Source organism: Necator americanus, chromosome X (assembly GCF_031761385.1).
Source record: "Necator americanus strain Aroian chromosome X, whole genome shotgun sequence".
Classification (NCBI taxonomy): Eukaryota; Metazoa; Nematoda; class Chromadorea; order Rhabditida; family Ancylostomatidae; genus Necator; species Necator americanus.
The window spans coordinates 4,007,303-4,034,639 of record NC_087376.1 but is presented as its reverse complement, the minus strand read 5'-3'; the positions used below and the strand labels follow the sequence as shown (position 1 = coordinate 4,034,639).

Below are 27,337 nucleotides of genomic sequence, written 5' to 3'. Positions count from 1 at the left end.
ACAAAAAATATTAGTGGTGTGTGCAAATGTAGAGAATTGCCTTAAAATCTTTAAAATTGTTCCTGAAATAAGATTAGATATTTCAGTCAATTATGGATTTTTAACTTTTATACTCTGAAGCACACATGTACGCGCTTGTCCAAGAAAAAATTTCAATTTATTTCCTTACACTTTTCGACTCAGATATTTACAAATTACCATTAACTGAAACAAACTACATTCCTAAATATCCATGTAGATAAAATTGTTAAAAACTTAGATATAACCAAATAAACCGAGGAATTTTTGAAATTTTACTAATTAACCAAATTTATGAGAGCTTATCTCAGAGCTATCGAACTCAAAAAATATCAGATGATGGTGAAATGCCACGTGAGCAAAATATGTAGGTATACGAAGCAGTTTTTTATTGCAACATATGGAACAGGATTGATGAAACGCGTGTTCAGATGTTTTTGTCGATTTACACGTCACTCTCCAGAAAACAAACGAATTGTGGAACAAAATTGTGTCAAATACCGTATATTTTCCAGATATATTCCTCTCATCTACCAATAAATTTCCTCGGCATTCTATAATGGATTTTTTAAAAATGCAATGTTAAGGATTGTCATCTGTACGCTTTGTTTACTTAGAAGCAGCATACCAGGAAACTAAAGGGATGTAGATCACGAGTAGGAACTCGATAACGCCCAATTTCCCTTAATCGTCTCGAGAAACAGCATGAGAAATGGCCTCGGTGGTCGAATTTTCCAACGAGGCACCCAGTTGCGGCCCACATCTGCGCGCTCACATGTACGCGCTACCTCTGCGAGCGCAATCAATGAACTGTTGACGTTGTCTCTTCAGCTAGTTTACAAATTCGTATTACAATAACTGAAAGAGATCTTGTAAGGGTCATTTTTGGAAAGAAAAGAGCTTATTTATGATCCATGACAGTGTAATCCTATAGGTTTAACTCTGTAATTAACAAAAGCCTAAGAATTAGCGCTGTGTAATTAAAATGCAAGCACATGTAAAGGAGAACCCATCTGACAAGAAGCGAAAGCTGGAAACTCACCCGCCTTTAATTTTTTCGGCAGACATCCTAGAGAAGACAATTAGTTTTCCAGAAACTAGAAAACGTAAGCGAATTTTTCCAATTCGATGGCACCTTAAGAGACTTTTTTTTCATATTTACTGCCATATAATGCTTATCGATCCATGGACGTTTATTTTTTCACCATAAAATTTCCTAAACAAATTCCCAACTGAACGTTTTGTTGCTCTCCTCTATTTTGGCTACTATGGGTATTTTATGGTAATAGCGTTCTCTCTGGGTCTTCAAAATTGCCGAACTTTGTTGTGCGAGGATCGAATTTCACTGCAGCCACGAAAAACACCTACATATATGGAAGTACCCTAAAAAATACTGTGGAGAATATTTACGACAATATGATATTTCGCGAGAAAATTCCTTCAGATACAGCTTCACATTTCTGTAAGGACCCCTGTGCTGTTAAAAAATAGGAACACGATGGCTTCCTTTTACCAGGTAAAAACGGAACTCTTGTCAATTTGGCAGCGAGGACTGCATCCGAAAATGTCGATAGCGTCGGCTTCATCGTCAATCCATGCGGTCCCCATTAGTTAACTCACATGAAATTATCTTCCAACCTCTATACATCTTATCCTCGACACCTTCCCATTAGTGGAAAATCCGTAGTTCAACTGTCTTCTACCAGCTTATTGTACAACGGGATGAAAAACTCCTATGAAGCTCTCAAGAAAACCAGTGTTACAGAAAAAAAAGTTTCCTTATAGGATAGCTTTGAGGAGCTCATTCCAGTCAAAGGAATGAAAGCAGAAAAGTAACAAAGAGTGAAAAAAGATGAAATAAAGATGAACATGTTTACAGTAGCTGATATTCCATCTTGTTTTATTTCTCTTCAAAAAAATAAGAATATTGTCATGGTATCCACGAGTGACGTATATAATACTGCTAATATCTAATACTAAGCTTGGCATGCCAGCACTTCCTCAATATTGAGGCTCGGCGCAGCAGCAAAACTGAAAGAATGCCCTATAATTGTATTTAGGAGGGCCAGCAAGCTCTGAAACGAATTCATTTTCCGAAAATGCAAACTCCACTTGCAGTAATGACGGGTATTATGTGGAAAAACATAACATTTTTCTGGAATACTTCAAAACCTACATCGAATGAGGTAATGCCGACAAATTAGCAAAGTCTGCTAATTAAACGAATCCCAGCATGGCCTTTAGGGGAAGGAGAGTGCAGTTTGAAAATGTTAGAATAGATAATTTCATATAATTCGAATGAATCCCATACAGCAGGTTTCAGGTTGAAATATTCATAAAAAGAAATTTTATTATAGTATCTAGCGTCTCATAAGAGAACTGGGAGAAACTAACTTAAAAAGGAAAAAGAAATTAAAATTAAATTCTTCTCAAGACGAGTTATTTCTTTTGTGTTCTCGTGACTAAATAATCAAACGACTAAAATTTTAACCTATTTGAGTGGCAAAAAAAATCGTTCACGAAGGAAACCTCAATGAGGACGGTTAATGGATAAAGGATCAGTGAACCAAATTCCTAATAACTGAAAACAATTCGACCGAGACAAAACAAATTGGTATTTCACACACAAATGATACTACCATCAACGAACAACGTAATGAATCGGAGGAATTTTTTGTTCCTCATTTCTATGAAACAATTTGGGAATCGTTTGTATTAGGAACAGGTGTGTTAATATGGAATAAACGCACTCAGGAAATCAACCCGACATGGTATGTACACAAAGCCAATTATGGTAATAATACGGGTTCTTTTCTTTCTTTCTACAAAAATTTTTTCCATCACGAAATCCGAAAACATTCACTTCAAATGAAGACAGCGTGGGAGAAATGATGCGCTTCCGCAATACTTCATTAGTAAACATCAAAACAGCTGTTTAAAAAGCTATTATTCAATATTGTTAGGCTTCTGAACGATTTGTGAACAGAATTTTGATTGAAGCAGTCGGAATTCCTATATTCTACGTAACTAATGTATGCAGTAACGAGAATTGAATTTCAAAAATCCTTATGCAACATAATTGACATATTTTGTCGATTTCTTTCTTTTATCGACTGTCGCGAGTCATTTAGAATTATATAAAATAGATTTCGAAAAACAGCACAGATATACAAACACTACCAGATGATAAAATAATGATATAATAACAAAGGAGTTGTTTGAGAGTTGATCTCCTAAATATCAAGCAAAAAAAAAATGACTGATTTACAGTAGAAATTGGCGAAATATTAACACGTGTCGACCAAATCAGTTTAAATCTATGCACAAGTCCTCATCCAACCACATTTCAAAAAAAGTAGGAAACGAAACTAGAACTAGTATGATTGAAAGTAAAATGTTCGTCCTATGAACAGAAACGTCCTAAAATTTGAAAGTTAAACAGGAGATAACAAAAAAGTTTCAGAAGAAACTCGAGATTGAAGTTTTGAACTTCAAATCATGTTTTTCGAAGAAAACCACAAAATGCTGGATGGGAAAATCTCCGCGGACTCAATTGCTGAGGGGCCTATTAGATTTTTTTGGATTTCCACTAAACAATAGCTGATTTTGAAGGGAATGAAAGAAAAAATCGTACAATTATAATTTTAATTAATTTTATTCATGATATGTATCGAGGGGAAAAAAAAATTAACCACAAAGTAAGCTGAAGTTATTACATAATTAAGGCTAAGTAACATTGGGATGTTGCCATCTTCACTTTCTTTGAAAGCTCAAAAAAAAAGACTGCTTTTTTCTGTTTCCATGCTTTATTCGGCGCATTTTTGCACACTTTCAGTGGTTGTCATTTTCTGGAATATTTCAGAAAAACATTTCATCATCCTTCACTTAGACTGCGATTCGGGATGTTGATCATAAACCTAACATCCGTTCTACGCATCAATAACATGTTTTTTTTTTTGAAGTTTCAGAGCATCTACTGCGTTAAAGAAGAAAGAAGGTGAAGAAATGACAAATGAATTTCTTGAAAAGATCTGGAATATCCGGAAAAGATTGTGCGACGTAGGAAAATTTGACGAGAGAATTTGAGAATCAAACTCTACGATACCAAGATTCAAAGAAGGTCGAACTTGGAACTTACTCAACTATTGACGAGAAATAATTTCGAAAATTGGTAAAGAGGGAAAAGGGGATGAGTTACGAAGCTGAGCTGCATAAGTAGCAGAAAGTCGATTATAAAATGAAGGAATAGAGGACCGATTGCTTGAGGGGCGCTGAAAAGACGGCATGAAGGCAGTTGACCGATGAAAAACGACAGCCTAACGAAGAACGGAGAAAATATCGGCGATATGTGAAATGTATAGATAAGGTAATCGTTTCTCGGGATGCTTATAGTTTTAGGAGAAGAGACTGAAATTGAACCGATTATGAACGATTAATGATCGTTTCCACAATAAAATGTGTTAAATTTATCCAGGATAGTGCACATATACACATTCGAACACGAATAAATCCGAACTGTAGTCATTAATGAGTGCACAATAGTTTAAACTTTATGAATGTACATATGAAAAGATGTGATTTTACATGAAACGATAACTTTTAGTCAGTACAAACTCAATTTGCATGGTTGCGAAAGGAAAAAAAAAAGTAGAATTTTACATAGATGACGTTTATATACAAATGTGGAATCCAATGGAAATTAAATTCCAAAACGCCGACGTCTTTTAGACTATATAAATATAGAGGATTATAAAAAATCATCCACGATATTGTGGATGAATGAGCGATTTGTATTGTAGTTTTTAGTTTTTCTGGCAGTGTGCTTAAGAAAACAGAAAACAGCTGTAGTCCCGTGTGATGAGGTGCGAGTGTGAGGTGAGGTGAGTGAGGGAGCGGATCGTTACGATATTTTCACGATGGGATACGTTAACAGTCGAATATTAATCATATGTATTGCTAAGAAAATATAGAGAAAACAGTGAAAGCATGATTATGGATGTTTGGTGGGAGGCGTGTGTTGGGGCATAGAGGGTAGCGAAGCAATGGGGTATCGATCGTCCAGCTAGCAAGGGATATGGAGGTGAGAGACGACGCACCACACACACACATACACATAACGAAAAAAAAAAACACACATACACATCTATCCGATACGTAATATTTTGAATTTTTAATGAAAAATATTGATGACGTCAATAATAGATGTATTCCGTCATGTTCCGTATCGTTTCGATGATTGATAACGCGCGTACATTAACGCATACACTATACGAAAAGTACAATAAGAATCGACCAGAACAAAACGGACGGACGAACGGACGGATGGATGGACGGACGGACGGACGGACGGACGGATGATGAACGGACGTATGACGTCGTCCGGCTGATCGATGGCCTAAGTGGGTTTCACAAAGCTCTGACAACGCTTTTACTGAATGAAAAGCAGATTTATTGGAATCCATCCGAGCATCCATCCGGCTACACCATCAGTACCTGTTTATACTTAGAGAAATGGTGAACTGAATGAAAAATTACGGTGTAAAAAATTTCCAGCTTTAGTTTTACTATCGTCTATTCTGAAAATTAATATGTTTTCAAAGATGAAAGATGTCTAGGATATAATCTGTTCCGGAAAAAAAAATCCAACTTCAATTTACAGAAGGGATAAGCACACTGAAGCCATTTTTCATCGAAAATGAGACACGAATTCATTTAGAAATGCTATTCACGTTATCTAATACGTTTTCAATTTTGCACAGACAAATTAGAAATTTTCGTGCACATAAATGACAGCAAGAAAGAACCTACGATACAGAATCCGTCCTAAACAGAAGATATGTGGAGAGACTTAGCAAATCCGGGAGATTTCAGCTTCGTGAGCTCCCTGAAATTAGATGTTGTTATACAATAGCCAGAATAAGGTCGAAATGACCGGATAAATATCGGAGTTATGTGCAAAAATACATAATGACTGCCCTGATAGTCTTAAAACAATAATAATGATTATTATTATAGTTATTATAAAATAGCAATGAAAAGTTTGAAGAGAAAATTTAGATCGCCTCGATTTTTCGTTTCACCACTTAAAAAAGGAATAATTCTCTCAGCCATCATGCTAACCGAATGCTGAATTAAAATTAGCTTAAAATTAAGTAACTGAAATGAAATTTTTACGCTTCTTGCACATGTACCCTTTTTTCTCATTCATTTGCAGTCTCATATCAAAACGACATATTGCAAGCATCCTTTACATGACCATTTCTAACAAGTCCTCTTAAATAGAAGTGTAACACCGGAACTAACTCATCTACAATGCCAGGATTAGAAAAATGCCCTCGCATTCCCCTGAAATCCATAGAAAGAAATTATGAAAAAAAACTTAATTAAAAACGGCTAGGCCCTGAGTGATCATACAGTAAGCACTCTCAACTATATGCATATGTACTGTACTGTAATTGTCAGCATCGCTATCCATTCATTCAAATCCAGAAAAAGAAAGAACTCTCAGAAAAACTTCATAATAAAGCAGCGAAACTTACCCTTTTTAATGCTTACATATAAAGCAATATAATAGTTGGTATGGTTCCAGAGAACGTCGATTTTTTTCTCTGTTTCTCACCTCTGGATTCAGATCTTTCTCCCCAAAAAACAAGTGCTGCGATTTTTTACGCCGCTTAAATTTTTTTAAAAATAGAGAACTAATTTTACCGACATATGTATGTGTTTGACGAAAAAATAAATAAACAAAGAAATAAAGACGATAAAATATTTACACAGAGCACAATCTGCATCCAGGCTCGATCAAGCAATTAGAGTCGACCATTAATAAGATTTTTTCACATGTCAAGTAAAAAAAAAATTTATTTCGGTAAATAGCGATTCAAATGTATTTGCAAATAATTGGTATGTGCAATGATAACAGCAACAAGCCTTTCAATAATAATGTAATTGAATTGTATTTAAAATTAAAGTAATTGAAGTACTATTTAAAATTCTTCAATTTGCTTTGCATACAGGTGAACTTTTGCAGAGTGACTAATTCGCTTCATTTAAATTTTCTGCAATCCTATATGAAGAAATCCTAGTATCGTTTGAATATTGGCCAAACTTTGTTTTTAACCTCGGTTCAAACTCAGTTTTTCTTTTGAAATAAAAAAAATTAAAATTAAAGGCCACAAAAATTAAAGAAGACCGATTGAAAGAAAATTTTTGCATATAGCAAATAAGCGAATCATAAATAAGCTTTTATACATATATAATGTAATGCAAAAATCTTTTCAGAAATCGTTTAACAGAAAAAAGATGTATCGTCCGTTTAAAATGTTTTATCGGTATGTACAATTAATTCCTTCATTCATATTTTTTTAAAGTGTATTTTTTATTACTTTACACTCTTAATTACATTTTTAATTTGATAAAAGGAACTTCGAATAGTTTAACAGAAAAAATTATCAAATTTTTTTTTATATTTCACCATATTGTGCAGCTAGACCGAGGTACTTGTAAGTAAGTACATACTACAGACCTACGTATATACGTACGTAGAGGAAAATTGAGACGATACATGTAGGCTCAACAGCATGAAACTGAAATCCAGAAATAATTTCAAAAGTTACTTAAGATTCCCCAAACATTCATCTACGGCTTTATATCTTACGTAAAAAGATAAAACAGCTTGGATACGAAAGGATCTTGGATACCAATTTTTCTAGAATATGGTCCGATCGAGGAAAAGGCTATAAAATGCGGGAAATACCTAAGCCGTGATCCAGAAGTGGCGCACTCAACGAAACGATTTTTGTGGAATCAAAAATAGCTCTCAAAGTGCTCTTTTATCTAGGTTAGTCATCTAGTGAATAGTGATTTGCGATCAAATAACTCCACAACAGCAATAAATGACAAATAGAATGAATAAAAACGAAATCTTTATCCGGAATTATCAGAATTTTTAGGATGAAATGTGCACTATAAGGACCTAGCAGCCATAAGAGACATGACACTACAACATTATCTTATATTACATATTCATATTACATTATTATATTGCAACATCCGGGCGGATGTGGCGCAGTCGGTAAGAGATTCCACTGTCTGCACGATCGATCAGAGGTTCGAATCCGCCGTAGTGCACACCAAGCCTTTCATCCGTCAGTGGTCGATAAATTCGGGATAAGTCGGGAAGGATAAAAACACTGACTTGACACAACGGCTAGCCTCCGCAAGTCATTGCATAGGCCGGTTACACGTTCGTAAACCTTAAACGATTCTGAATTGAAGTGAACGTGGTGGCGCATCCCAGGCGGATTGATTAACGCCAGAAACTTTATCCTTTATCCTTTTATTACATCATCACCTATTCTTTTTCATGGTTAAGGCATTAACAAGTGATTAACATTTAATAATTCTGTGTTGTCGACAATGCAGATTATCAGCCATCACAACGAAAAAATTTCAAATGATGGGAAAATGTAATTTATTTTATTTATTGGTTTATTTATCTATTTATTCATTTGTTTACTTATTCACATACACTGATTGTGAAATAAAAGAAAAACAAAGCATAATACATTTGTCTGACATTTAAAAAACGAAAAATCGGCAACCTTGTCGTCAGCGGAACCTGGTGCAGCCTTCCTGGCTGATAACACGTCAAACATGTCGTTCTCCTACTCCAGAAAATGAAGATTCCACTCATCACATCTACTCCCCAATCCAGGACGCTTAAATTCGTCTATTTATCTACATATCAGGGTTTAGACGACCAGTTATCCTAAAGCGAAAGGAGCATGTTGGGATAGTGAGCGAATTTGACGTGGGACCTTGAACAAGAGGGTTCACCAGCTTTCGTTATCCTCAAACGACTAGCCACCACAATTTAGAGGAGACCAAAACAGCGAGAAGATGCGAAAGTCTATAAGAGGAGGTTGTTTGGTGAAATTTTAGAACAATAACTATTTATTACGGTAGCACGTTAGTGTAAAACTTGACAAGGAATAATGAATTATGAACTCTATACGAGTAATGAGATTCCAAAGAGAAAACACTCTTCACTTAACGATTAGGTTGAGTTATAACTAGCTCCCGCCCAAATACATTGTACCTATTGTTGTTGTTTACGCATACAATGTGTTACCCAAACAAGAGATTTCTGTTATCACTACGCACGCAGATCTTCGGATAGTCGCCGGACAGCAGCACAGTACTGCGCACGTAACGTTTAAATTTTTTGTTCACCTTGAAAATAGAGTCAGAAAATACACTTACGCCATGTGATGTTTTGGGAATTTTAAAGGCATTACTCCACGAATCTGACGTGATATGGAGTGCCAACGCCCAAAGACTATACGGATGAACTGATTCCAAAAACGGTTGGGATCTCCCTGCATCACTGTAAACAGACGGCTTCAAAATGCGGCTCCTTACCACGTCCTCCATTGCAAAGCGCCACCCTTGCGCCCCGCCCCCGCCTGGGAGTGAAATGAAATGAGTAGCCCATCAAGACGTCCGAATGGATTTTCGACGAATCGCAGGCGGGGGCGGGGCGCAAGTGAAGCAGGAAGAGATGAGCGAGTTCCCATTCGTAGGATGACGTCTTTAATGAGGTTAAAGCGCGGCTACGGATGAAAAAGTATGTAGTTTGTATGGCGAAGGAGTGGTATCCTCTCGGCTACTTGGAAATCGGTTTGTCAGGTCTCGTTCTGGAGGTCTGGTCTTGAAAAACGAACCAAGTGGGGAGTCGCCCTTCAGAATTCGATGACGTTATTTTTAAGTCAATGTTCAAACAAAATTCGCGATAATTAACAACGAGAGAGTAAGCAATGGAGCTCGTTACGCTATAATCACAACAAATCATCATCACAATAAATGTATGATAAACAAAACGAAGCTATTCATGACTGAACCTAATAATTGCAATGAAACCCCTTCAGTGCAGAAAGCACGCGATCCCTGTTCGAATGTGGAGACTAGTCGCTTCATTGAGATTAATTCCCCATTATATTATTCTTTTCTCAAAACGACTTTTAGGTTGACACAGTGACGTAAACGGCAGCGCTCGATGCGGCGCGGTAGAGCGCAGCGGTTAGGATCTAGGGAGGACCTTCGCCGGCACCAATCATCGCTGCAGTCTAAGTGAGGCCTATACGCTCATGCAAGTGCGTTCACGCCACTTTTACCCGTGTTTTCATAACTAGAAAATCACTAGTGGATTGAACATGGCCTAAAATTCTAGTTGTAAACGAGTAAGCAATACGCTCTTCAAAACTCTAATCCAGCGACTTTTTTTAGAACTCAGAAAAGTAGGAAGAAGAGAATGGTGAAAGGACAAAAGGAAAATGAGTGTAATTTATTCCAGACTGCCTGAACACTTAAAGATTGCGGAAGAAGGTGTTAGCGTAGATACTAGATAGCTTTGATCTACTTTAAAGGCGATACGGTTTTAGGTGGATTATTCGTTTACGGGAATGTAGATTATTGAGAGAAGGGTGATTCCGTTCATTTCTTTCTAATTGCCGTAGAAAACAGCCCGGAAGATACGGTTTCAGGCGTCCCGGCGTGCTAGTTTCCACAACGAGTTCGATTGGAGCGCGGCAGCCCTGTGCACGCGCCGCATCTTCCGGGCCGTTTTTACGGCAATTAGGAAGAAATGGACGGAATCACCCTCCACTCCATATCTACTATCCCGTATACTAATACTCCACATGAAATCTGCACCACCTCAGATTCGTGGGGTGATATCTTTAATAACTAACTAATAATGAGTAACTTTAACTTTAATTGGTTCTTACATCGTATTCCGTATATCCTGTATATCTCATCAGTGCACACGAAGCTTTACGGAAACGCCTAAAAGGTGATAAAGTAAATTTTCAGGGAACCTACGTAGGCATTAAATTTTTTCGTCCGGTTGATCCACAACGCATCCATCCCAGCGCACCCATACACCTCCGTTATTCGCACACTTTTCTGGCCTTACCCAGCCGATGATCCATCGTGGTAAACTGGTTGAAAACTACGACACCGACCGCACATATTTGGATGGTGTTCCTAGCGGATGAAAGCTGTTAGCTTTTTGCCTTGATGTCACAATAGTGAGTCAGGTTATGATCTTCTCCTCAGTGACTCAGCAATGCCTGTCACCAATGGAGCAGTTTGGAGGCGAAGAAAATGTATAAACTATGAGGATATCTCTGCCAATCCAAAAGAGAATTCTAGTTTCAAGCAGTTATATCAAAGGACTCCAGTTTTAGCTGGCTGCAAAAGCGATTTCTCTTTTTGCTTGGAGTTCGTAATAGTTTGGCAAGTCTTTTTCAACATTATACCTATCATTTCACCATGACAGGTTACGGTAGTCGGGGGGATCCAGTTCTTGACGCACGGTTGCGAAATGGAACGTTCTTAACTCCACTGGAAAGTAAATAAATAGTAAATTACCTATTCCATATAGTGAAAAAAAGACAGGTGTTCATTTTTCCACAAATATGAGTTCTCAACGCTTTTTTAACGGAATCCCTTTTACCGAATATCATTAGATTCCCCTTTTGATTTAGATCTATTCTACGGGAATATCCAGTAGATTCACTGCACAGGAGAAGTCATGGACTCATCGGTTGTGTTTTTCTCCCAGTTGCTTTACTAGAAAAAGATACTCTCACTTTGGTTAGTAATCCGATTCAAACCACTGCATCAAAATATCTACATTGGACAAAAATACCAGTAAAATAATAGAAATACCAGTATATAAAAGTCAGATAAAGTCAGTGGCATATCAATCCCCCTGGAATCCGCCAACGCGTTTTACTGAAATTCGTAATCGTTGAGGTTTTGGAACCTGTCTTGGTCTATACAATGATTCGAGGGGACCAGCCAATGATCAAGTCCGAGTTTTTATCCTCCCAGACAAGTCTGGTACCAATTTATCGACCTCGGAGGGAAGAAAGGCTTGGTTTGCACTGCGGCGGTTTCGAACCAATCGACCGTGTGGCTACAGCGGATCTCTAACCGACTGCCCCACACCTGCTCTCTCAGTACATATATTAATAATAATAATATTAATATTATATATAATTGAAGCATATTTCTAGGATATGTATATATATTCTCATATCAAAAGAAAATTTTATCCACATTAAAGATATATTCGTGAATCAGACACCTAAAAATTCTTTAATCTTCCGCTTTTCAAAGAGTAAAGAGCGAAACAGTACAAGACATTCTGTAGCATCCATCTAAACATGGATATCATAGAAACCAAACGAACATGAACTTCTAGAAATAAGGCAACTGAAAAATGCAAAATCCTCGTGACAGTCCGAAATTTCTTCGTCAAGAACCTAGCAGTAGTTTTGGAAAATTAAAATTGATTTCCCGCAGCTTCTACCAAAAAAAAACAATTGAGGAAGAATGCGAGTGTTGATAATAATGGATAAAATTCAATGCTGGCAACAACCTCATCTCAACACTTTTTCCTTTCTCCACCACAATAAGAACAGCTAAGTCAATATACAGACAGACACAGTAACGAGAACACAACAGAATCCACAGCTTTTTTGAATAAAATAATAACGATAAAACTGGATATTATTGAACGAGTCCCCCCTATGTAGGGACTAACCGACACTTCAAAATTGCTGTCATTTACGATACTCTGACAAATTATTTCAAAACTCTTCAACAAAATAGGATTACTTGTGTAGAAATTGCGCTTTCTTCGACAGAAAACAGCAAAACGCGGATTCCAGGGTTTCTTTTCCAATTTTTCCTCTTTAACTTGGTATATTCTGCTGCAAACCATTATATTTGGACAACAATCTATTCCTAAAAACTGGATTTATCAGTTTCATTTAGTCTGAACTTCGAAAAACTTCTAAAAAGCACTTATTTCTTGAATTCTCTGCTTCTACAAAAGATTAATAATGAACAGAGGGCCTTGTTTACATAACTGCCATTTGAGAATGTATGATAATTTATGCGAATAAAATGCAGGAAAGTTTGAAGTGGTAGTTACATATTCATAAAGTAGATGTTGTTTCGAGCATTTTGATACCTCACATATCCGTATGTTTTAGAGATCTAAAAGTTTCAAAATTTGATTATAGTCCTATATTTTAAGTTAATTTAAAGGCGTATATTTTAAACTGGGAAAATTTAGCAATAAAAAGAAAGAAAGTCCTTAAAAAAACTGTCTAGCGTTCTGGTTTTCATAACTGTTTTTTTTTTGAAACTACCTGGATTTTTCGAGATCACATGTACAGCTTCGCTTTTTTAAATTGCTATTTTTTTTAATATGAGCTTCTGCGAGCCACCAACGATTTACAGTACTTAAATTTCAACCAAGATTTGTTTGAGACATGGTTGTCTTCAATAAATCCAATCTTAGCTGAGTTTGTGCTTTAATGATCAAAGTCAATCTTCCTTTAGAAATAAGCTCAAGGAACAGCTTGCAGGGCAAACTTCAAAAACTCCACTGATTCCTATGAGGATGTTCTACCTCCGATCTAAATATAGCAGTCGAGTTCTACTCAAAAGATCAAGGAGACGTCATTTAGAACAACAAAGAAGCTCTAAGCAGGAACTTTATTATTTTTATGATTTATATTACAATTATTTTATTTTGCTGATTTTTATTGTATTTTTTAAAAGTTTTTGTGCTTATATTTGTTTTTTTTCCCATTTTTTGAGTGTTCTATTAAACTAATCATCTCACCAATGTTATCAGCTATCAGGTTCAGCTATAACAAGAGTACTTCGATTGTAAGGTACAGTTCGCATTGTAACTCCTAGAACCTGTAACCTTTTGAGATTCAAAAGTACATCCAGGATTTTGTTGTCACAGACGATTCTTATGATAAATCACACTCGATTTCACCATAATTGGTTATTACAAACGCCTTTCTTTTAACGAGGAACTGCGAATCAAACCAGATCCGGAAACAAAGGATAAGCTGATAGATCTTCCTAGAGTAAATGTTTATATATAGATGTAATCATTAGATCAATCTTTCTCCACTGATCATTGTGCTGAAGTAGTGAGGCACAGATAGCTATAGAAATACAGCGCTAAAAAAAAGGTCTCGAAAAATTCCTTGCCATTATTTTGCATTTTCCTGTACTTTCTTATTCTTCTTATTAAATTTCTTCGTATTTATCGTAAGTCTGAGATTATTCCCACAGTGTCCCTCGTTTTTTCCTCTTTCAGTCCACTGGTTTCACGTAGCGGAGCATTTCCCATATCCGTATGCCGGAAAATTGGTGCATATAAGGAGAGAAGTCTAATGACATGTGACACAACTTTATACTTCCATATTCTGATGGAGTTCGTCAATATGACAAGTTGCGTAGCGAAAAATCCTGACATCTACCTTCTAAAGATGTGCTGAGTGAGATTTCATATATCGGATGTCGCTATTCATCGGAGTTATTTGTTCGAGGTTTTTTTTTCTCTTTTTTTTTCCTGAAAAAAAAACTTCTGTTTCAATGTAATGACTCCATATATCACGTGTTGCCACTAATTTGATTAAACAAACTTCATGATATTCACATAGTGATTTTGCTAGCGTTATTTTTAGGATCAGATCTACTGCTCATAACATTTGTACAAGCATGGATAAACAAGGTGAACGTGGTGTTCCTATGGAGACGAATTATACTAATCCCATTCAAGCCTTACTAGACGATGTCGAATAGTAAAAAAAAAACTACTGAACGTCCATCCTCAAATGGACATTTTTGACATTACCTGCCTTTCATTCATACCCAAATCTTAGGTTTCATGTTGGATTTGCCCTGTACACCAAAAGTCCAGCAAGTTTTGACGATCAAAAAATGTCCACCACGACTTTTACGAACTCACTATCCGATCTTTTAAGCTCCCAAAAACAGAACAACTTTTGTGGATCCACTTCAACAAGACTAGAACTTTTTTGGTTATTTACACCTCCGAAGAAGCGCACTTTAAATTCCCAGAGAAACCCAACGTTTGATCGCAAAAATCTCGACAATTGACTTTTTTTTGTCATTTTCCATTCTTTTACGGACTTTATGGATTTCTATGGCTTTCTTCAGTACTACATATTGTAATATATGAAAACCAATAAATCTCGTTTCCATTTTCACAAATCCACCCTTCAGACAAATAAATCAAATGTTCTGGTTGATTTTTTCTCTTCTTGTCAGATTTGCGCCACTGTTTCCCTCCATTCCACTACCAACAAATTTTTTTGTTTCCGTTCTTTGTTGCGAGTCTTCGAGGTTCTGCACATTGTTCACTTGTTTACTGCGAGCCAACATTTTAGTAAACAATAGAGAGAAAGAGATAAACATCTAAACTTGTGAAGTTCCTAAGGTACTCATTTTTAAGTGATTTTATCATAAAACAGATTCTTTCAATCCTTAACATTTGGCAAGTAATTTCGTGTGGAACTCATAACATAACATCAATGATCAGCATCCGGGGTAAACTGGATATTACTGAGAGTTATTCCAACTGGTTCTGCACTTTTAGATCGCATTTTCGTTATCACCATTAAATTATTGTTTACCATGGTGAAAAGTATTCTGAAGGACACTTTCTTACAGTATACTAAGCGCAAATAGCAGTCGATATTATATCTCCAACCGGTCCACTCCTTTTCACCTCCTTCTGCCGTACACATAGTCGCATCGCATCGCGCTCGAATAGCTGAATACCTTTAACATTTACTTTACTGTTAGCGTTCGTTTCTTTTGTAAATGAAACAATTAATTAAGTATAATTAGTGGAAAATAGCAGAATGGGGCGAAAAAAAAAAGATTATTCGGGTCCGTTAATTTCTTCACAAGCTCGCTACATTTGCGTTCTCCTTCATTCTAGCGGATGCACTGAGTAGAAAACACGTGGAGAACCAATTTATAACCACCTGGAATTTCCTTGTTAGCTTTCTATTTTCTATTTCACAATTTTTCTTTTTTTTTAATGTTTTTTCTAAAAGGGGAAGAAAATGATTAGTCAAAAACGCCATAAGACATGGTCTAGGGCGTGATTTTCGAGGATTGAAGACTTGTTTACGTCATAACAAACATCATCATCATCAGGATTTTATCAGGATCTCTATGTGAATATATTCTAAGACGAGAAATCGTAAATTAGATGTTTTTTGTGGTTTTCGCAATAGCGAATATTTCAGCAATTGTTCGCTTGATAATGTCATGCTAGCTCTTATTGTTCGGCCCTCGGGATTAGTTGAGGGTGAAGGTATTTGTCTGTCAGCAAGTACATATTTTATCTTTTTTCTCCACATTATAATGTTATTCTCTTCATCATATAGTAAAAAAATGAAGAAACAATTCTGCCCGAAATTGTTAGTACCCCTTGTAGCTAAAGGTTCTTTTTTATCTTTTATCCATTTTTATTGTTGTTCGTCGCTGGAGTCACGTCAAAACCACCTGAAACCTCGTGGAATTGAGTAAGCTGCTGCGCTCAAATTCGAGCGGGTGGAGCTGCTGCGGAGCGAGGTGGGACCGTCACTTATCTCCTCAATCCCCTGCAGCAATCGAGGTTCCCGCCTTGATCACAACTGTACTTACTCTGCCCTACTGTTGCCTACAGTTGTGAGCTTCCCTAACCCTCGAGTGCTGCACCGGCGTAGGAATGCAGGCGTGGAAAAGAGCCATCCTCATTTCCTCCGCTCTAACCACAACTAGATTTATGGTTTATTCGGGCGTGTACCTTCACGCAGGTTTCTCGGAAACTGTATCCGTAGTCCTTACTAATGCGTAACGCTTCCAGACAACCTATTTACACCCCTAGGCATCAGTCAGGTGGATGATTCCCATATGTCTTACCACAGCAGACATGAGACCATAGAAACCGCCTCCACCTGACAATTATGTTATATTTGAGACTGGTGAATTTGTACCGTATGACATGATCGGTTGAGGACCAATGTGACTCTGTCGGACTACGAAGTGTAAGACTAGTGATTTAAATGATATTCAATGATATACATACGGAGAATTGAAAGAGAGTTATAAATTAAATAATAATTTAATTAATTTAAATAATAATAGTAAATAGTTAAACAAATCCACCAGCACACATCAATTACTAACAGTATTGATTGATGTGTCGTCTTAAAGTCTTCATGTCGAATTAAGAATACAATATATTATATGCATAAGGAAAAGTGGACGTATATAGATATATATACAGACTATTAAGCTGCCGAAGTGAAATTGAAAACTCTTCCGATGTGATCAATTAAATCCGATAAATGTAATTTAATTTCGAGTAAAATGTAGTTGGGGGACCACTCATTGGTGTCCTTATTTCACGAAGTAAATAGCTGAATGAAACGGGGCCCTAAGACCCTGAACATTGGCCTTAAAGCATCTATGATATGTAAGTTAAAGTTACTAAGAGGAAAAAAAGTAAGTTAAAGCGTCGAGAAATAAGGGCGCCAATGAATACCTCCCCCCTCCCCCCTCAAACTACAACTTCACCCTTTAATTTCAATCAATGTAATCGATTGATGGATCTCTACGAACGCTTCGAATAACAATAGAGAGAAGCTTTGAACCTTACGACGATAAGCGTAAAATACGAACGGCATTTTAAGTGCCGCTGCGTGTATGCGTATTCAGCCTCTGCACGTCTCTGACCACAGCACATCGATCGATTATACCAGGTCCGTGCGCGCGCCCACGCTCTTTTCCTCCTCGTTTCACGATCCATTTTCGTTCTATTCGCCTTCTTATTCCATTTACTATAGACAGTTCTTCTATTTCTCTTCCAACTCCTCGCATTGAATCAACGGCTTTTCTCCATGGATTCCAACCATCACTGCTGAGAAAAGTGGAGTATTTAAAGCAGATGTGAACCCCGTATGTTGAGATGTCCTTTTCTTTCTTTTTTTTTTTCTATCGAACATTGAACAAAACATCAAATAATTCCCTGTTAACCTTTAATTTCCGATCGCTCACGTTTTCGGGCCCACATTCCAGAATGAGCGCCACCCCTTTGAGTCAGATCGGTGTCTAGTTTACGGATTTCATTGCTTCCTATTCACAGTTACTGTACGCTCACATATGATCGAACAAGTCACAAATGATGTCACATTATCGTATAGGTTTTAAATCAACTGTCACTTGTGGGTACATGTTCTCGAATGTTCTCCATTCACGCGCTCTCATCTCTCCTAGATGTGTATTAGTTGAACCAACAGCTGACAAACACCCGCCGACACACGTGCTCTGTTTATACAACACGCTGTATGACTCGTTCTTTGAATATTGAACATTATCGCCTCTAATGCTCATTCGTATGGTATGATTAGGCCAGTATTGATTTACTTCTACATTATTCGGAGTATTCGGTGAACCGGATAGGTGACGGTGATGGTGACGTTTTTGATGAGGTTGCGTTATCATTTGCGTCGGTAAGCGTTGTACATCGTGGATCGAAGGGCCCATGCGTCCGATCTGTCGGTCCGTTATCGTATCGCTTACTCACGCGATTGAACGAGTAAAGAAAGGCGCGTTCATCTCCTTTGTTCATTCGTTTGTCGTTTCTTTTTTTTTTCACGAACGAACACATGATGTCCACTCAAACGTCATTCATACTCGATCCATATTCAAACAATCGTTACGTTCCGCTTTATTATAGTGTTAAAGCTCAGCTCTTGTACTGTATTATTATTGTTTCCAGAGTTATGCGGTAGTCAATGTTGTCAAAATGAGCACAATTGCCTCTTTACTGGGAAGATTACAAGGGATGATGCAGAGTTCTGGGGTAATTTTTCTTCTATTTTCATCGTTTTTTTTTGGCCCATTTTGTTGTTATATTCGCTATTTTGGTAGACAATAGTGTAATTAAGTCGACTCAAAAAATAATGCTTTGCACTGTACTGTACTGCTTTGGAAAAATCGTATTAACCTTCTTTTCTTTTTGGAAGAAATTCTGCCGTCACAATACGCTCTTGCACAGCAGAAAAAATAGAACAGAAATTGATGGATTTTGCTTGGGTTATTTCTTTCTTTTGCAGTAATTTACAGTTACATGCAATGGTAAAAAGTAGTATCCTAGCAAACAAGTATCATGATCAACTTCCCTAATTCGTGTTCGTTGAACAATCGGCTTTTTTCGCCTATCTCGCTCCATCAGCGGTGTCATAATTTGAAAACATACAAAACATCACTTGGTCGTCATTTTTTTTTCCAATTGACGTGCTAACATGGAAAAACCCGTTAATTGGTGTCGCCTTCCTTAAATTTCAATCAATGGATTTTATGCAAACGTTTTGCATGGAAATCTTTTCAATAAGAACAACCGTTTCTAATTTTGATTCTATCCATCCTTTAAATATTGTTGCATACTGTTATTATTTACGAACACAACACGAATTTCTACCTGATCGTATGCTTCCTATTCGTTATCTTTGTTTCAGCTCTCTCAGGCATTACTATAAAATAACATTACAACACATTTTTCGGCGAAATTTTGGACTAATCATCTGCTTTTCTCTCCTTGCATAGGCTCCTTAATTTAACAATATTTTTCGTTGTTAATTTTTATACTGCAAATTTAATTTAATTTAGGTGAGGTACATTCATAGCAATGAATCGTTCACCCCTGCAACATCATCCCTTCCGTTAAGCAATCATGTGAGTTCTCAAGCTTTTTTTTATAACACTACCTGCCGTGTGGGCGTTACATTTTATGACATTGTTATTGTATTACTCTTTTTTCTAATTCCTTTTTTTTTGTGTTGTTTGTTAAATCCATGTATTCGTATCAAAGTACTCTTTTTAAGTACTTTTACTGTCAAGTTTTTGCAGCAAGTTGGTAAAGACATTTCCGTTTCTTTTTTTGTTGGAATTCTTGAAGTTTATTTTTCTTCGTACTTGCGGTTTGCTTTGACTCCGACATAAAAAGGCTACAATATAGCTGCAACCGGTATTTAATCTTACCCACCTCCCTCCATAACAAAAATTAAATGTTATTAATAATGAAATTTGCAGTACAGCTAATTCGCAGGCTCATTTATTTGCGGAATATATGAGAATAAGTCATTAGATTGGGAAATAGCCATAAAACAACTTGTAGCTCAGTAATACTAAACCTTTGCATTCTAAATTCTAATTTTGTTGTGTTAAACGCTATATATCAGTCTAATTCGATTACCGCTACTTAACATTTAAATTCTTGAATTGAAATTTCGCAATAATTAGAAATATCTGGATGAGTCATCTATCGTTTGAAAAAGTGCGCACATGTCGCAGTTAGTGTGGATGAAAAACTGGTGTAGTATCTATATGAGTCACCTTTTATTCGGATAAGCTGCACTACTTCTCGTAACGGATTCACTAATTCTATATATACGTCCTACTACTGTTAAAACCACTCTACTAATAATCAACACTGTTTCTCATATGGTGAGTAGAAGATTAGCTTGTGTAGTCTTAACATTGTTGATTCAGACCATTAGATCTTATCTGATATATTTCTCTAATCTATGAAATATGTTTGCATAGGCGGCTATGTTGAGCTGCAAAGAAATAATCCATCGCAAGCATCTGGCTCTGAGTCATGGCAACAGATGTCCACGCTACATTAATTCTACTTTTCGCATCAGTTATATTGCGCAGCCGAAACGTTATCTTTTATTGTTCTGCTTGCTTCAATAGAATAATAAACTTTGCAGCTTCTTTTTTTTTGCTAAATAACCGTTCTGACATACTGTGCTTAAGGATCGCCGAACTCTATGCAAAACGTTCAAATTGATGGATGATGTTGTGAAGTCATGTCAAAACCATCGTTTAAATTTAAAAAATTCGCCACCATTTATACTAGATATATTACCTGATACTTATACACAGGTTGGTGCATTACTTTTGTATTTTCTTTCTAAGTTGAGAATTTCATTCTTCAGTCTGTCTTTGACGCAATAATTTAAAACTGAAATATGTGGAATTGTAACACTAATAGCGTTTCCGCATATTGCATTCCTCATTCGCCCGGGTGCACAGAGTGGCACCCTTAGTGATGACAGATTATGTTTTGATTGATAAGAGTTTTTATTCCAGCTTGTTTATATATTTACTCAAAATCACGTTATTCTACGGGACAATTACTATATACAGATATTTTTGGAGAATATGCAGCAGAAATGTAAACAGGTTTGTTTTGTTAATTTCTTTTTTTTTCATCCGTTCAGTTGTTATTATTCATCGTTCGTTTACATTTCGTTTTTATTTTTGGTCATCGTGAATAACTTATTTTAGGTGTTGAAGCTATTTAAAACAAATGCTATCTTCGAAGAGCAGTCGCAAGAGAGGCGTACGTTGACGAAACTCTCTCTTATTTTCTCTCATATGCTTTTTGAATTAAAAGCTGAATTTCCTGACGGAACATTCATAGGTATGTCGGAAGGTATTCTAGCAAATCTCTTTTGTATTGCTCTTTGCTACTGATTAGCCTTAGTTACTTCTTTCAGGTGATAAGTTCAGAATAACGAAGCGTGAAGCGGAGGATTTCTGGAACAAAAATTTTCACAACAGGTGTGTTTTAGGACGTGGAATTCACTGTTTTAATGTTATAGGATACATACTTAGCTTCTTGTTTTTGACAACACTTACGAGAAACGCACAGTTACAAATTCTGCGAAGTGAATTTGGTTTTTTTTTTTTTGGAGCAGGTTTTTTCTTGCATCTTATTTCTCGAATGACCATTGTTGTTTTATCAGAATTCTGTACTCTTAACATGTTCCCTTCAGGACTTGTGTACCATGGAGCGAGTTCGTAGTAGCTATAGAGAAATCTCAACCGAACTCCAAGTTAAAGTTGTCCGCGCTCAAGAACACAGTCGATCTGACGGGCAACGATCATGTTTCAAATTTTGAATTTGATGTTTTTACCAGGTTAGTCTAGATCATAAATGGAGTAGGAGATCCGGGAATTTATTTCACTTTCCGTTTCTTTAAATGCACTCAATGTGGTACTTTCACTCGTTTGAAAAACTTCGTGCTATCTGTGGTTCATATATGCTCATTAGTTCATCACCTTGCGTTTCGAACTCGAATTGTTCCAATTTGTTGTTGTTCAGATTGTTTTATCCCTGGAAAACTCTTCTCCGTAATTGGCAGCTATTAACTACCGCACATCCTGGATATGTTGCTTTCCTTACATACGACGAAGTTAAGAAGAAGCTGGAAAAACTGGTCGACAAGCCAGGAAGGTGAGCTGTATCTATATCTAGCATTGCTCCGCATCATCAGTCGTTTTTTTTCCGTTTCTTCTGAGGCCATTTGAAGCGTTTTTCCGTTTCTGAGCTAATTTCTTTTAGTTACGTCTTTCGTCTCTCATGCACACGTCCTGGACAATGGGCCATAGGTTATGTTGCTCCTGATGGGAAAATATTTCAAACAATACCACAAAATAAATCTCTTATCCAAGCACTTCACGAGGGAGGAAAGGAAGGATTGTGAGTTAGCAGGCTTCCTTGTGGTTTGCACTAATGACTTGCTGTGGGTACATGCTTATTGTAGCTATTTGTATCCTAATGGTAATCCCAAGGACATCGACTTGAGCACCGTTATAGAAGTTCCTCCCGCAGATAGAGTTAAGGTGTGTGTCGAAGAATGATAGCTGGAATTTATTATTTTACATTTTATTACTGGCTATAGGTTCATTTCTCACATCGCAAATTCCAGGTAACCAGTGAACAATATGACTTGTACTGCGAAATGGGTACGACGTTCGAATTATGTAAAATATGCGACGACAATGATAAAAATGTAAAAATTGAACCTTGCGGTCATTTATTATGCACTCCTTGTCTAACCAGCTGGCAGGTGAGTAGTGTTAACATAGGTATGCACGACTAGGTGGGACAATATAAGATAAAGGCTCGTTAGATCCAGAAGCTAAACATTATCTAAATGATATTGGACTTTGACAGAGTAGTAGGACAAAAACCCGCTTCCATCTAACTCATCTATCTGTAGCAATCTACGAGAATGTCCTATTTCTGGGACAATAAGTTTTGACACATAGTGAGGATACAATATTTTCTGCTTAGTAGACGATCTTGAGATATGAGAAAATTCAGTCGCTCCCGGCATGGAATACTCAGTGTTACACTCCGGTTAATATTCAAATATCTTTAAATACTTCCTACAGAAGTTACTGTTATATACAGCACGTATTTTCAGTTTGCGTTGATTATTCGCATATATTTAGGCAGTTTCGACCCTTTCGTGCATCCTTTTTTTCTGAATTTTTATTGCTCGTACGCAGAATATTTGTATTTCAGGAGTCTGAAGGTGGGAACACCTGCCCGTTCTGTAGATACGAAATAAAGGGTACAAACAAAGTTATTATTGATCGCTATAGACCTAGTCGAAGGGAAAGACAGAAGGATTCCCTGAAACCTCGGAAACAACCTAACGTGAGTTCCATTTGTTTTTAGTAAGAATTTAATGCAGCCTCTTTTTTTTATTCAGAAAGTTTATTTCACCTCTGCCGTAAATGCGGCTCTTCTGCTTTAAAGTTTTGGCCTACTTTTTTTGCTCGTTGTAATAATTCCCTTTTTTGTTTATATCCAATTCTTACTAGCATGTTCCACTACATATTTATGCAGTTGATGGTATTTTCCATCAATTGCATCCATTTATTTCCGTCTTGTTATTTGTGTGATTAAAACACCTTGGAAAAACAGGTTTGAAGTTACTCATGCACGGTTGTACGGTTACTGTTCAGTTTGATTCTGCTTTACTTACAAACCCTGAAAGAAGGGCATATCTTTTTTGACTTTTCAGTTGGGACGTTCCTTTATGTTGACCTGAATTTCCCTAACTTTTTGTATCCATGTATAACTTTCTAGTGTCTTTCCCTGATTTTGTGCACAATATTTCTACATGTGATGTAATTCAAGGAAAAGAATAATTTCGTAATTTTACCGTCTGAAAGTAACTTGCGGAACAGTGGAATTTCGTCAAAGTTACACTCTGAAATGACTACATTTGCCTGCCGATAAAAAGTTGTATGTCTTCGTCAGTATGGGTAGAAGTACAGTTACTTATGCTCTACTGGCAAAGGAGAAAAATTTGTTTGTTTTTGTTTCCATTGCACAGGCGAAAGCCAACACGAATTGTTGCGAAGACCTCAGTTATTCTGAGAGAGAAGAATTTTAGAGGTACTTTTTGGATCCTTATGGACAGTGCGGAGTAAAACATTGGGCAGACAAGAAGAAATGTAGTGCAAAACGGCAAATTTTATGGATTTTTGTGTGGTATTTTGAATTAGCTTCGATTATGAAGTGTTTTTTTTTTGCACAAATACCTCAGCATATACTGTCGGGAATTTCCAGCTGCTCATTTCAACCGCTTAGTCCGAGTCATCTTCTTTCATCTTATTGCTTTTTACTTAGATTTTTTCAGATATCCTATAAACTGAGCCTGAGTTTTCGGGCTTTTTGTTTCTTCCCTGTGATAGCGGCTTTGTATTTACACATTCTTCATGCATATTCATATATTTGTATTCAACACTTTGTTCCTGTGCTCAAATCATCCAAACTTAGTATGTACATTCGAGGATGTTCAGATATCTTGTGATGCGGATGCCTCAGCATTGTCTTCCCCTTTGATGGGGTTACCAATCGGCCCTCCACCACCACTGCCACCTCGGCCATCGGCGACCCAAGCGCCAGAGAGGTTCTCGGTGAGTGCGTTTCTGCTTCCTTTTATTTTTGTTTAACATTCCTGTCAGAAATTCTCTTAGAACTCGCTGGTTTTCATTTCAAAATTCTAAGTGTTTATGATATCTTAACGATGTCTCTAACGATACTACAGATTTGTAGTCTTACATCTTCCTCTCTCACTTTGAAATGTCATAAGATTTAATTACATTTTATTTCTAACTATAATTTTTCAAGAAGACTCTGTGTGTTAAAAGCAGCAGCGTATCACGAATCTGACGTGGTGAGGAAATACGCGGGAAAAGCTAGAGATGGGATTGTAGATTGTGGGAATGCGTTATTTCGCTCATCTCTCCCTAATCGTTGTAAAAGGAGGCGTGGAAGACGGCGTATTTCTGCGGCGATTTTAGTTGCAAGGCCCCTCTCTTGTTCACGCGTCGCGTCCCTGAGCGAGTGGTCGAAAATTGATAAGGTCTGCTCACCACCATATTCAAGTAAAAGTAATGAATAGGCTGCAGAGAGTGTTCGGAGGTCGATTATGGAGAGATGGTAGAGATGGAGTTGTAGATTTCGGGATCCTGAACCACTCTGTATCGGGCAATTTACAACCATATCTCTAGATTTCCCTGCGAGTTATCTCACCACGTCAGATTCGTAGTATGCTGCCTTCAACGTGCTAACATTGTGGTTAGTTCCTTAGAAACTAAAGTTAATGATGTCCCCCTAAGCATGTAACAAAGTGTAGCTATTGTCACCGTCTTCCTAGAAATTCAACTATTTATCTCAACTTGGAGTTTAATAACGCTCTACAATACTATCATATGCTGCTGTATTAAGGAAGCTCGTTAAATCCTCTCTATTATTTTCTTCTTGTCCGTCTGGTTTGATGTTGTCTGTTAAGATGAAAGCATCACGGATGACATAGTTTAGATGGAAGTGATGTAATTAAATCTGGTCTAAAAGTGGCAAAAACTTGCTCAATTGGATAACTACATCCTTTTTCTTCCAGAGGTCTCGAGATCCGAGTTACGTGAACGTACCTGCTCTCACACCACAGTCAGCTGTGACGCCAGTTGATTATGTGAACTCATCAGCACTTCATGACTTTATTTAGGAAGTCGGGTGTTTTGTATCTGTTCAGATATTTATTGAAGTTTGTTAGTTTTATTATTTTTCGAAGTAGAGACTCACTCCTATGCTGTCAAGCTTTATTTGATTTTCTGTGTTCATTTGTTAGTTGCCTATTATTTATCCTAGAGTTGATAGATTGTTTACGATTTACAGACCATATAACTGTGAAAACTGCTCTTTCCCATTTGCTGATCACACCCGTTGCTCACATATCAAGATACATTGCTTAGGAATTGAATGGATGTTGAACCGGCGAGTATGACTTGTAGCACTTATTCACCTTGGTTACAACCTCCGCTCGCATTACGGGTCTTGCAAGGTATTCCAAGTGGCATAACTAGCTGCACGATATGGACTTAATGTTAGTAGTATTTGAAAATTATTGCTAATAAAATGTTCTTTCATTTCTTATAAATCATTCGAACGTTGGCTCTATGCATATTCCGAAACACTTTGAGTAAAATGTGACAAAAATCATTCAACATCCCCATTACATTTACCATTCGAAGGTCCTGAAAAGAACTTGTAAAATAAGCTGTGTTTGAAGTATTCTTGGTTAGGTATAATGTCTCCTTGCTTGGAAACAATCATAGAATATGTTAGTTTTAAGGGTAGTATCTTACTTTTTTATTTTTGTATTAATCTATTTGAACCTTTTTTTTAATTCCGTTAGAGGTAAATGAGAGGATTTTATGGTGCATGATTACTGATGAATTCTATTAAGGCCTGTTGTTGGGCTTATTGAATGTACTAGATTTATTGTTTTTTTTCTGTTTTAGAAATGGCTCATCCTTAATTGCATAGTCTGTAATAGTCAGGAGAAGAATCTTGCAGAGTGAAAAATTCCTATTGATAGCAACGAGCGTACTGCTGATTCATGTCAATTTGTCTCGTCACTCTTCACTTTCTCCAGAAAATTCTTAGTATTAGAGTGCATGGTTTTTTTTTTTTTGCTTTTTTTAAATTCTACTCAATGAATGAACAAATGATGGACATTCTTGAAATACGAGAATGAGTTTGATGGATATTGGATTTTATTTCACCTGACTTATGTGCGTGCGTCCTTACAAACCTCTTTAATCATTTTAGTTTCTTCCCTCTAGGTTACACAACTAAACGAACGCACTAAAAATCTTAGATGTGCTCCAGAAAGGTGTTTTTTATTTCAACTGTAAGAAAAAATTGCCGTATACTAACATTCGTTTACTAGATTCAACTAAATAAAAGTCAAAATATGACTCTAATGAACAATATCGTGCATAATCAATATTTCAGTGAAGTAAAAGAATTGATAATATGAGGTTAAAAAATTGATAATTCCGGTGGTACATGAGAATCTGAGGATTTATGCTTGACAATCTCTGCTGTTACCAGTCGAACTAAATAGAAAAGAAAAAGAAATACAAACGCATATATGAGCACATAAGCTTTTTTCGAACTATGTGTAAGCAAAATTCACAATTTTGAACACTACTAGTTCAATAGGTTGTTGAATATTGAACGACGAGGTGAACTTTT

The 27,337-nt window shown here is 36.7% G+C and overlaps 1 protein-coding gene across 2 annotated transcripts; it reads left to right on the top strand.

Moving 5' to 3' along the window:
• Nucleotides 1-11,146: 11,146 nt before the first annotated feature.
• RB195_021444 (uncharacterized protein) lies at nucleotides 11,147-26,049 on the top strand (the record flags this gene model as incomplete). 2 transcript variants are annotated; one of them, XM_064208175.1, is made up of 18 exons in its annotated part: nucleotides 17,344-17,395; nucleotides 17,864-17,877; nucleotides 18,701-18,784; nucleotides 19,591-19,656; nucleotides 20,743-20,871; nucleotides 21,079-21,171; nucleotides 21,277-21,412; nucleotides 21,489-21,552; nucleotides 21,768-21,911; nucleotides 22,097-22,228; nucleotides 22,337-22,474; nucleotides 22,539-22,617; nucleotides 22,704-22,844; nucleotides 23,306-23,440; nucleotides 24,595-24,711; nucleotides 25,698-25,769; nucleotides 25,830-25,845; nucleotides 25,973-26,049. In XM_064208175.1, the coding sequence occupies 18 exons, from the start codon at nucleotides 17,344-17,346 to the stop codon at nucleotides 26,047-26,049; spliced, it is 1,689 nt and encodes a 562-aa protein (XP_064064055.1). The 2 variants fall into 2 exon arrangements, with proteins under 2 accessions (XP_064064056.1, XP_064064055.1); XM_064208174.1 differs by lacking the exons at nucleotides 17,344-17,395; nucleotides 17,864-17,877; nucleotides 25,830-25,845; nucleotides 25,973-26,049 and adding exons at nucleotides 11,147-11,301; nucleotides 11,568-11,676; nucleotides 18,330-18,431 and having other exon boundaries at nucleotides 25,698-25,802.
• Nucleotides 26,050-27,337: the final 1,288 nt, after the last annotated feature.